We start from the raw sequence: 13,060 nt of genomic DNA, 5'->3' as shown, positions 1-13,060 counted from the left end.
TAATCTTGAAATTATATTGGAGTTATTTCCAGTGTATCTCAAATTTATTAGACTCTAGAAAGGAGGCCCTGCAATTTATTTTTCAGTATTAATATTGCTATTAATTTCTACAGTTAAACTTATATATGCATTGCTGTACATATATTCATATGATAGTGTCCCTACTCTATGGAGCTTACAGTATAAACAAGGGAGATGAATGAGGTTAACATAAGATACCAGGAAATGTATTAAGAACATAAGAATTGCCACTGCTGGGTCAGACCAATGGTCCATTGTGCCCAGCAGTCATGATTAAAACCAAGGTTATGATTAAAAGAAATGAATATGTAAAATATTTTTTTAAAGTCACTTCAAAAGATTAGCCTTTATTATATAGTGCTTGAATATGAGGAGTATTCAAATGCATAGAACTCAGACTGGGTTTTTTGTGTTTAATTTAGGTGAAATGGTTACAAAACAACCTTTGATCAGAAGTATGAGAACAGTTAAAAGGGAAACACTGAAACTAATTTCTGGTTGGGTGAACAGATCTAATGATCCTCAGATGGTAAGTTTTTGTAAAATTGATCATAATGACATTTATTGTAGTTTACATGGTACTCTCTCAGGACACTCAGGATTTAGTTGTTAAGATTTTGCTGTGTAACTGGAGAATATGGTTTATGGTTTTTTAAACTTGTTATACCGCTCGTTCATTTTACTGGTCTAAGCAGTTTACAAAATATAATAAAAGTAAAAGGAAATCCATTATTAGATAGTATAGACCAGGAGTCTCAAAGTCCCTCCTTGGGTGCCGCAATACATTCGGGTTTTCAGGATTTCCCTAATGAATATGCATGAGATCTATGTGCATGCACTGCTTTCAATGCATATTCATTGGGGAAATCCTGAAAACCCGACTGGATTGTGGCCCTCAAGGAGGGACTTTCAGACCCCTGGTATAGACCTAATCCATATAAGCAGCAGGCATACTAAGGCAGTGGTTCCCAACCCTGTCCTGGAGGAACACCAGGCCAATTGGGTTTTCAGGCTAGCCCTAATGAATATGCATGAAGCAAATTTGCATGCCTATCACTTCCATCATATGCAAATCTCTCTCATGCATATTCATTAGGGCTAGCCTGAAAACCCGATTGGCCTGGTGTTCCTCCAGGACAGGGTTGGGAATCACTGTACTAAGGAACATTCACTCTTACAAACACAAATCAAGCCTAGGGTAAGGCTATCCTTCAACCACTGACTAACAGCACCCAAAATGAAAGAAGGGACTGTGGATATATTAAGTTTGGATGGAGCGGGATAAAAATTTGATAAATGAATTCATATGTAGTATGAATAAGTTACATCTAAATTACTCAGTTTGGATTTCATTTTGCATTAAGAAAAATTTATACTGTACAAAGTAGCTATTTGATGCCTGAAATAAAACCTTTTATTCCTAAGCATCAGCAGCAGGTAAATCCAGAAACTTATAGTTCATGACCTACCAGCAGGTGGAGATAGAATTCAGTTGTTGTCCTCTCTTATAGGGTGGTATGCAGCTTGGACATTTAGAATTTCTCTATCTCCAGCAGGTGGTGGATGGTCTCCCAGCCACTTCTGATTTCATTTGTGAATTCTGGTTCCTGTCCTGGTTTAGTTGAGTCTGTGTGTGTGTGGGGGGGGGGGGGTCGGTCCACCAGGCTTCTCCTGGTGCTTTTGTGAGTCTGTGGGTGTGCTCTTTCAGTCTGATAGTGTCAGCGATCAACAAAAAAGTAGCTCAGTTCTTCAGCTAAAAATACGACCCCAGAAGCACCGGCTTGGATACCCTGGTACAGTTGTGGTCACAGTTATGGCTTCTGTACGTGTTCCCTCTATGGCCCATGATAGGAAGTGTTCTGAGAAGAATAAAGTCACTCCTGGATCCAGTTGTTCTGGTAGCTCTGGACTGGCCAAGATGACCATAATATGCAAATCTGGTCCATCTACAGAAGGACCATTGTCTCAAGACTACCCTGTCATCCAGGGTTGCTCACAAAGGCACAAATCGTCCTGAAGGATCCAGAATGCTTAAGTCTTATGGCATAGCTCTTGAGCGAGCTGCCCTAGTGCACAAAGGCTATTCGGAGGAAGTCCTAGAACTGAAGTGCGGCTCGGGATTCAAGAAGAATGACCATGTCCTAAAATTTGCTAGGTTTCCGCAGAATGTTGCTTTGGTATGTGGAAGTCACAAATGAGTTTTGGCTGTTGGATATCTTTGTGCTAGCAGGATCTGCCTGCTGGATCTCATCCTCACCTTCTGTTATGTCATTCCAGATTCCATACATTAGGTGTTCAATCCCAACCTGCAGTTCGGGTGTTGCAGAATCTAAATCTTTTCAGAACACATGCTGTACTCCCCCTAGTGGTAGAATCAGTTTTCAGTTTCTACAAGCAGTCTGATTAGAATTCTTTCGCTGTTTCTCTCCTTCTGTTTCTTATTTTTTCATTTAATTCGCTTAAACTTCGTTTCTCGATGGCTTCAATGTCTTGAGACCAGACCTTGAGACCACTCCCGGTAGTCTGCTGTCAGAGAAAAGGATGCAGTCCTGCGGAGCTGGTCTGCAACTTCTCTGAGAAACTCTGGTGGATCTGTGAAGCCAGCCTGATGTGTGCCACGTTCTGGAAGTACTCAGAGTCTCTCCCGTGGAGTTTGCTGTCCTGTGACCACACAGTCACATGTTTCTAGCGCAGGCTGAGTGCATCTGAACAGAAACTCACTCGGGTTTCAAGGTACAGACTGCCTTTCCTGCCCCTGATCATGTGGCAGAGGATCCATTGGGGTGTAGTCAGTCTCTGGCTGGCTGGCAGTCCGAAACTCTTCAATTCCAGTGAATTTGGAGCTGTTTCTGAGGCAGTCCTTTTTTGTCTACTGAGCTGTTTTAAAAATGCTGACATGTAAAGGCACTACAGAGACTGTGAGTACCTCCATTATTTCCTATGGGAACTTCGGGGATGGCTTGTAAATTGATAAACTCCATTTTTCAGTAGGGTTCAGGTCCCCCACCTTCCCAGACTCCAAATCCTATTTTTTATTTTCAGATTTTGTTTATTTTTGCCGTTTTTGGTGCGAATGCGTGATGGTGGCCATCTTGGATTTTAAAATTGATCTTTTTTTTAACTTTAAATGCTGCCTCAAAAACCCCTCGATTTGACTCAAAATCAATTGGGATGGGCTCCCCAGCTTCTAATGTGTTGGATTTGGACATTGATTGCCCCAGATGTGCACCAAATCAACAAATTTGAAATGCAAGAGGGGGTGGGAGCTTCGGACTACGCCTCCTCCGTGTCTTCTTGAGCTTGGGAGCCGGCCTGGGTCTCCCAGGGGCCATTCTGGAGTCTGGCAGTAGTTTGCCTGTGTTCTGAATCTGGTGATTCTTTTGATGCACCGCATATACCTCAACAGTGCTCTGCCATAGTTGTGGAGTGGGCCTTATTACTGGATTTTATTTGGCTCCCCTGAACAGCATTTCCTCAAGACACCGCTCGTTTGACGCAGCCAGCAGGCACATCGGGGCTTTTTCGGTCTATAGTATCTGTGGCAAAGCTTCCTTTCAAGAGCTCTCTTGTCTGGCCGTGCCAGATTTCGATTGCAGTAGTTACCATGCAGATTTTCGGTTTCTTCTGTCTCCTGCCAATGTATTTAATTTGGATCCAGCTGCTGCCTTTGCTGAGACTGGTCTCCTCGGCCTCCCTGAGCATCCTGATTTGGAGGTTCTAATCCTTCTTCGAATTTTCAGCGGGCTGTCTGAAAGAGCTCGATTTGGGTATTTCACTTTCCAGGCTTCGGTCCTGTTCCGTTCTCCTGTGCCTTTTCCATTCCGTCCACACATCCTGGGACAGGTTTCATAACAATGTGATCTTCGGACAGTGTTTTCTGATCTACTACAGCTATGTCTCCACTTTATCTCCTGAATCCTGCTCTTTGGTAGGTCTCAACAGCCTGAGGTGGATTCTGCCTTGGTGCAGGTTTCCAGCGCACAGCCCTACCTAGTGCTGGGGAGTGAAGTTTCAGTTCTCTCAGGGTCGCAGGAGGCTGTTATGATACAAAATATTCTTTTCTAGCATCCTCAGGTAGCCGAGTGGCAGTGGCCACCATTTATGGTGCATGTCTGTCATTTCGGCCTGTGCAACGCATCCTCTGTGGTGGTGCATACCTGTTCTCTGCTGGTGTGGGTTGTTGTGGCTGCAGTGCTGGGTGTCCTTTATGATCTCTTTCAAGTCTTAGTACATGTTCTGCTGGTGCAGAGTCTGAGTGCCGGTCTCTTTGGACCTGTCTTTGGATGCGACGCTGCCTTGAGGTTCTCCAGGGATTCAAGACAAAGTTAGACAAGTTCCTGCTGAACCAGAGGTAAAGCTAGACTCAGGGCACTGGTCTTTGACCTAAGGGCCTTCGCGTGAGTGGACTACTAGACACAATGGACCACTGGTCTGACCCAGTAGCGGCAATTCTTATGTTCCTTCAGCAGCCGTCTTTCAAGGGCTGGATTGTTGTCATTATCAGTCAGGATGACCTCTTCTCAGGTGTGGTGCTTGCTGCCCTACATTGCTCTCTGTAATCTAGTTTCGCTGGCCATCGGGAGGTGATCGTATTTTTCTTTGTTCCTCTTCAGGTGTCGTCAGGGATATTCAGATTTTTCCCCCTAGAGACATTCACATGGCTACGCCTCCATTACCGATTCCAGGCGTCCTTAGGTTCCTGTGCAGTGGCTACACTCTACACGTGCGCACACACAAAAAAACACTGATGTTGCCTGGGGCTGGCGTGGTTTCCACACAGGGGGGCACTCACAGGCTGTCTTTCACTGTTTTGTCAGAGTGAATTTGTCTTTCATCGGACACTTGTTAATCCTACATTGCCTACCTTTGTCTTGATTTCTGGACTCCAAAAAGTTGCTGGCAACAGAGTCCAGGGTCTATGATACTCTGCAACTTCTCTTAGTCTTTGGGATGCTTGAACCTGTTCTAGTACCATAAATGAGGGCTTAGGCAGATGCTCCTTATACTTGTGCCAGAAGAGCTCGGTGATTTGGAGACATATTCTGGTTCAGCGGTCAATCACCCACTTCTTGTGCATTCCCTTTTTCTGAGTGGTCAACAGACCACACTGTGCTAGCTGCTGTCTCCAGGGGAGTTTCTAGTGTCCTTGGATCTCCCAGAGGTTTATTCCATATTTCAATCTCCCCCGAACATAGCAGGTTTCTGCGTTTCCATATTCTGCAACTGCATTTCCAATTCGCAGGTCTGCCCCTTGGCCTCGCAACAGCTCCCACACTTTCATCCCAGTGATTGTAGTTGAGTCGACTTTCTGCCAACAGGTGGTCCACATCCACCCTTCCTGGGACAGCAGTGCTCTGTGCTCCATTTCGTTGAGTGTACGAAAATATGGTGAGGACTTTGTGTCTCTGCTGCAGGCGTGGGCAAGTTCAGAAGGAGATGTGGGGCGTCCTCCCAGGCTCTGGATTTTCTAGGGCTTCTCTTTGTCTTCAGACGGAGTCATGTATTTCTTAGGGTAAGTAGATAGAACCTTCATCAACAGATTAGAATTCTCTTGGATTGTCCGGCTCTCTCAGCCTGGATTTATCTGCAGGTTCTGAGGCTCAGGCAGCCTCATTGGAGGTGATCCCCTTGGCCAGAGCGCCCATGCACCTTTGCCAGAAGTTCCCCTTCTGCTGATTATTTCCACCTTTAATGGCCGTTCTCCTGGACAAAGCCAGATAGCAGCAATTTGAGAGGGTGGCTGGCTTCTTCGGATTTCCAAATGGATAAAACATGAATGCTGTTGGGTTGCAGGCTCATTGTGGGGTCCGCTCCATTAAGGGGTAGTGGACTCCTGGTCAGGAGGATCTCGCTCCTTTATTAGGAAAGGATAGCTGAGTTCTGGGCTGTCTGATCACTTTTTCGTTCTCACTGCTGCACCTCACTGTGGTAGGCCGATATCCAAGTCATCGATTGCTTGATGTATTTGAAAGGCCATTTTTGCAACTTGCATTGCCTGCAGCACTCAATGCTAATTTCATTTACCGCACTCTTGACGAGGATAACGGTGTCGTGGGCGGTACCTCGCGCAATTCATTCTGATGAAATTTGTAGGGTGGCTCTTGGTCCTCTCTTCATGCTTTTACCCAGTTTTAACAAATGAATGTGGTGGCGCGTTCTGCTGCCATTTTTCAGGACCTTAGTTTTATAGGTAGTTTCTTCTGTCCCTCCCTATCTTCCGTAGTTTTGGTACGTCACCTAGCATGCTTCCTTAGCTTTGGTACATCACCTAGCATATGGAATCCAGAAGGGACATAACAGAAAGGAAGATTTGTTTTATAGCTTTGATAATCTTCCTTTCTGTTAGTTCCTGGAAGATTCCATAAGACCCATCCTCTCTGTATTCACTCAGTTGTTTGGTGTAGCCTGCTCCTTTCTGCCTTGGTTACTCTCATTGCAGGCTTGAAGATTTTCCAGCCAGTTGCCAGATCCTGTGGGTGAGTTTCTGTGAGTATACACATTACTGAATACCTTTCTTGGGATGCTCGTTGCAAAGGAAGTTAGTACTGCATTGTTCCTCAATGTTTTTTCTGAGTTGCCTTTGTGCCTATTTATTACTTGTGAATATTTTGCAGAGCAAACCAGTTTCCGAGTTACTTGTGTTGCTGGGGATTTTCCGCTGTACCCTTTTGTCCTGGATTTACAGATATGTGCTTGGCTTTGGGACTGAACTGATTCTACCACTAGGGGGAGTGCAGCATGTGTTCTGAAAAGATTTAGATTTCTGCAGCACCCGGTCTTCAGGTTGGGATTGAACACCTAGCATATGGAATCCTCCAAGGATTAACAGAAAGAAAGAAGATTATTGAATCTCTGCTCCGCCCCTCTCCCTGACCGCAAGGGAACATTTAAAAGATTGCAGCAGCTTGCTGGGCCCCCTTTTGGCCACCAGCAGGAGACGGCGAGACCAGCTCGTTCCCGAGGAGAGGACAGCGTGGGAGCTCTGCTCCGCCTCTCTCCCTGACCGCGAGGGAACATTTAAAAGATTGCAGCAGCTTGCCGGGCCCCCTTTTGGCCACCAGCAGGAGACGGCGAGACCAGCTCGTTCCCGAGGAGAGGACAGCGTGGGAGCTCTGCTCCGCCTCTCTCCCTGACCGCGAGGGAACATTTAAAAGATTGCAGCAGCTTGCCGGGCCCCCTTTTGGCCACCAGCAGGAGACGGCGAGACCAGCTCGTTCCCGAGGAGAGGACAGCATGGGAGCTCTGCTCCACCCCTCTCCCTGACCGCGAGGGAAAATTTAAAAGATTGCAGCAGCTTGCTGGGCCCCCTTTTGGCCACCAGCAGGAGACGGCGAGACCAGCTCGTTCCCGAGGAGAGGACAGCGTGGGAGCTCTGCTCCGCCCCTCTCCCTGACCGCGAGGGAACATTTAAAAGATTGAAGCGCCAACGGCGCTCAGGCGTCCTGCGCGCCGAAGAAGGCGCGCGACAAAGGCGCATGCGCCTTAGTGCGCGCCTTTGTGAAGTGCCTGCAGTGGCGACAGTAGGATTCTGAAGCTCACAAAACAGTGATATATTAAAAAAAAACAAAAAAAACCCCTAGTCCTACCTATAGCGGAATCTATAGCTAAATCGCTTCCAACGGAGTGGTGAGTGTGAAAAGCCTGACCCCCTCCAATAACAGGTAATCATTTAGCTTTACACACTACTAACTTGTTGCTGTACCTTGTCATACTTAACTGTTGGTATACCTTATTAAACTTAATTGTTGGCATACCTTGTTATACTTAATTTGTAAAGCCTGACCCTCTCCAGGAACAGGTAATCATTTAGCTTTACTCACAACTAACTTGTTGCGGTACCTTGTTATACTTAACTGTTGGTATACCTTGCTATACTTAATTTGTTGGTTAACCTTGTAATATTTAATTGTTGTATTCATCTTTCACTATCCTGTTTAAACATCTAAGAGCACCAAGAACAAGTCTCATCACCCACTCAAACAACTTACTCATATCTCCTACACGAACCCTACTTATAGGCATAGGCACTCCAAAGAGACAGATAACACCAACAGAGCAAAGAACTCCAGAACTAACACCCCTTTTTATGCACAAAAAATGGCAACACGCACACTTAAACTCATCCTAGTCCTACTACTGCTCTCCTTACTCATAGATAAATGGAAAACTGCAGGATACCACACACATTCTGTACCCATCCTCACAACAACACACAGACTGGTTCAACCCAACATGAAACTCCAAACCCCCAGAACCCTGACACCTTGTCCATCATCCAACCACGAAAACATTCTCACAATCTGGGGAAAAAGACCCCCAACAAAACCTAAGACAAGCTCACAAAAACTTCAAACACCATCTAGAACACTTATCAATACACTCACTACTTACTCTCTCACAAAATTCACATCAATAGCTTGCGCATACATGAATATACGATCTATCAGCCCAAAGACAGAACTAATCAAAGACTGGCTGATCAAAGATAATCTAGACTGCCTCTTCCTAGCCGAAACCTGGCTCACTTCCGACTCAGACCCTCGCATTACTGAATTCTGCCCAAACGGATACAAACTAGAACTAGTATGTAGAGAAAACAGAAGAGGAGGAGGTCTAGCAATCATTGTAAAAAACAACTTCAACATTAAAGTCCTAGCCAAGCACTCCACCCCCCCCCACCCCCACCTAGACCTTCTAGCCTGCTAACTTTCTGACAACACTCTCACAGGATCTCTGAACTGCCTTCTCTGCTATGTCACACCAGGAAAATGGAACACCTCTAAACAAGAACTCGAATAATTTATCTTCCAGAATTCCCTCTCCTCCACACATAACCTGATCCTAGGAGACATCAATCTCCACTTAGAAGACCACACCGCCAAACAAGTAGCGGACATTCTTTCTTTCATACCTCAACACCCTATCTTACCAGATACTCAATCCCGAACCCACGCATGAAAAGGGCCATCAACTTGATATTGCCGCTTACACATCTCCCAACCTCAACACACAAAACATCCACATCACCAACAGCTCACGGCATCCCACCTTATGGTCTGACCACTTCAAGTACACCTTCACTATCAACTGGGTGCATAATAACAACAAACCCACTCCACACATAACAAGCTTCAAGTCCAGAAAGAAAATCGAACCTACCACATTCTGGGACACAGTAGACCCAGAAATAGATTTAAACAATCCCAAGTAATTCATAAACACCTGGCGCTCCACAAGTGAATCCACTTTGAACAAACTAGCACCACTAAAAACAAAATATGCAGACCATCAGACAAATGGTTTGACGCCGAACTCCTACACCTAAAAAGACAATGCAGACAACTAGAAAGGACATGGAAAAAACAGAAACAAGACCACAACAAAACAGAATGGAGATTCCAAATCAAACAATACAAAATCAAACTGAAGGAAAAATGAAAAGACTACTACTCCAAACTCATTGGCACCGAAAAACCAGACACCAAAAAACTTTTCAACATTGTAAGAAATCTCACTGATGCCAAACCCCACCTCGCTACCCAAGGAAACCAGACTCCAACAGCCTCTCAACTAGCGGACCACTTCAAACATAAAATCATCACAATCAGATCCACATTCAACAACTCTCGAAACATCTTAGAAGAGATACTAACAAAACCCACAATAGACGAAGCCATCTCAGCAGATTGGATCTGGACCAACTTCCCAATGACACAATGGTCAGACCTAGACCGGCTGTTCAAAAAAATACTGCAAATCTTCATGTGATTTGAACAATTGTCCTCCTTATCTACTAGCTACAGCGTCCACTAAATTCATAGCTGGTCTCACGCTATGGTTGCAAACCACCCTCAGGGAAGGTCAGTTCCCTCCGGAACTTGGCGAAATCATAATCACTCCCATACTGAAAGACCCCAAAGGCCCAATAGACAACCCAACAAATTATAGACCAATCGCTTCTATCCCACTATACGTCAAACTCATAGAGGGTCTAGTAGCACAATATCTCTCCAATTACCTGGAAGACCACTACATTCTGCATCCAACTCAATCAGGATTCAGAGCTAATCACAGCACAGAAACACTACTGGCATCTTTACTAGATATAGCTCGACAGCACCTCAGCAAAGGAAACAAGTTACTAATTATCCAACTCGATCTTTCAGCAGCATTAGACTTAGTAGACCATTCCATACTACTCCAGATACTTGACGCCATAGGAATATCAGGTAAAGTTCACAACTGGTTCCAAGGTTTCCTTAAAACAAGATCATACAGAGTCAAGTCAAAAGATCTTATATCCGACCCTTGGACAAACCCCTGCGGAGTACCACAAGGATCCCCACTATCGCCCATACTATTCAACCTCTTCATAGCTTCCCTAGGCACAGCCCTAGATGCTCTAAATATAACATCTTTCAGCTACGCGGATGACATAACCATCCTCCTCCCCTTCGACATCCAAGACCCCATCTCCAATGGACTTCTGAAAACAGCACTGTAAACTGTAGAAAAATGGATGATGAACCATAAGCTGAAACTGAATGAGGATAAAACCAAATTCCTACTACTAGAGAAGGAACAAAACCCATCTCTAACAGAACTGGAAGTAAACGTAATCAAATATCCAATACAGAGCACCCTCAAAATCCTGGGAGTACATTTAGACAGATGCTGCACAATGCAGACACAAATCCACAAAATCATACAAAAAGCATTCTACACCATGCGAAACCTAAGAAAAATAAGAAAATTCTTCATCAAAGAGCACTACAAGATCATTGTACAATCCCTTATACTTAGTATCTTAGATTACTGCAACAGCCTCTACCTACCATGCCCAGACAACATGATAAAACAACTACAGACTGTTGAGAACACAGCCATCAGACTCATCTACTCACTTAGCAAATTTGACCACGTCACCGCCGCCTATGTAGACTCTCACTGGCTTCCGATAAAAGCAAGAACTCAATTCAAATTCTACTGTCTTCTATTTAAAGTAACCCATGGTACTGCCCCCAGTTACCTAAACAACCGCCTATACCGCTACCGCACACCCAGAACAAGGAGAACTCAGAACCTTTTCACCTTCCCCCCTCACAATGGTACCCGACGCAAGAAACTATACGACAACCTTCTAGTGACACAGGCAGCGAAAATTGACCCTACCATCACCAAACTGATGATCAAAACAACAGACATTAAAGTGTTTCGAAAAGAAATCAAAACATTTCTATTCAAAAAATACTTCCCTACTTATTAATCTCCTCCCTACTCGCACATGCTTTCTCCCCCGTGAATAACACATTAGTTAACTCCTCGAACCATACCTACCAATATATATTCAGATGCCTAAATAAGCAACCACCATCAGTATCCAATAAACTTTTTCCTTCAATGTTAGATAACTTTCCTCTGTTACCTGAATATATTGTTATTCTCCACTGTATTCTGTAATTTACTTGAATCTTTGCTATGTAATTCTCTCAGAAAAATCCAGATATCTTCTAATTTGTAACTCTCTACCGTATCATGTAACTTACATGAATCTTTATTATGTAATTCTCTCGGAAATGTCCAGATCTCTTCTAATTTGTAATCCGCTTAGAACCGCAAGGCACAGGCGGAATAGAAATCACTAATGTAATGTAATGTAATTGAAGGTATAAATCTAGTCTTCCATTAAGGATGCTAAAAAGATAGAGAGCTGTACGTTCCAAAGCATACTGAAAACCTAGATATTGGCCAAAATGGTCCTTTCGTTCTGAAAAATTAAACTCTGGTCCATCTTCTAGATCTGCAGCCTCATGCCCATCTCGGTGATAGACGACCCTTCTATGATCTGTATCAAATAATAAATCAGTACCTCATCAACCTTTTACGAAGAGTGGAATATAATTATGTCAAACTAGTGGGTTCTAAATATTATCAGAGAATTTTTTTCTCCAGGGAAATTTCTCAAGGAGGCTTACTTTCATGTTTCCATTTGGCCTCTTCGCCAGTACTTCTTGAGGTTTGCAATATTAGGCCATCATTTAAATTCTAGGCAATGCTGTATGGACTTGCCACAGCTCCCAGAACTTTTCCCAAAGTGATGGTGATGGTAGCAGCCTTCCTAAGGAAAGAAGGAATCGGGATTCATCTACTTGGATGACTGGCTAATCAGGGCCTCATCTTTCAAGAAAGTACTAATGTCACCTCTTGGGTGACAAATCTCTTACAGTCTGATCTAGGGTGGGTAATCAATTTTTTCAAGAGCTAATTGACTCCATCACAAATACTACAATACTTTGATACTCTGCAAGGCAGAGACTTTATTTCAGATCACAGGAGGTATACAATTCAGTCCCAGAACATCTATTGCTGCAGCTTCCCAATCCTCACACTTGGATTATGTTCAAGTTTATACAATCCATGGTGGCAATCACAGGCAAAAATCAGCATGTAATGGTAACTTCAGATTAGGGCTGTACCAAATATTCATATTTTATTTTGCCCCAAATACATTATTCAATAGTGATTTAAATTTGAATACAAATAATCTGGGGCTCTACTGTGCTACATCTTACTAAAATACCTGATCTCTGATTTCATGTTGCTTTTTTATTTGTTGTGTATGCTCATTGCCCATTATTTGTATCCGGTAGTCATATCTGACTGAATAATTTTCATTATTTGTATTTAGCTGAATAGTAAAATATACTGTTTGGTACAGCTTTACTTTAGGTGAGCATTCTTTGCCAGGGAATGCCATTGGTGACCCCACAATGGATCGTGCCATTGGTGACCTCACAATGTATTGTAGTCACAGATTCAAGCCTAGTGGGCTAGGAACCTAGCTCATTATCTTCATTACATTACAATGCTCAGGGTCTTTAGAACAAGATTGAAGCAATCTTTTAGAGCTCAGAATTGTTCAAAAAGCGCCAATAGTCTTCCAATCAGTTCTTAGAGGCCATCCTGTCTGAGTTCTGTCTGACAATGTCATAGCAGTAGCTTACGTGGACAGGGAAGCACTCAGAGCGCTGAGCCTACC

The 13,060-nt window shown here is 43.9% G+C and overlaps 1 protein-coding gene across 5 annotated transcripts in view; it reads left to right on the top strand.

Annotated features, from left to right (window-relative positions):
• The window catches only part of XPO1 (exportin 1), a 555,220-nt gene that overhangs the window by 401,274 nt on the left and 140,886 nt on the right, over positions 1–13,060 (top strand). For all 5 annotated transcript variants that reach the window (XM_033936440.1, XM_033936441.1, XM_033936437.1 and 2 more), the window contains one exon: positions 444–550. In XM_033936440.1, coding sequence (XP_033792331.1) covers positions 444–550 — 107 coding nt within the window. The remainder of the gene's footprint in view (positions 1–443; positions 551–13,060) is intronic.

This window comes from Geotrypetes seraphini, chromosome 3, assembly GCF_902459505.1.
Source record: "Geotrypetes seraphini chromosome 3, aGeoSer1.1, whole genome shotgun sequence".
Taxonomy (NCBI): Eukaryota; Metazoa; Chordata; class Amphibia; order Gymnophiona; family Dermophiidae; genus Geotrypetes; species Geotrypetes seraphini.
Note: the sequence above shows the minus strand (reverse complement) of the source record. Positions and strands in the feature narration are given on the sequence as shown.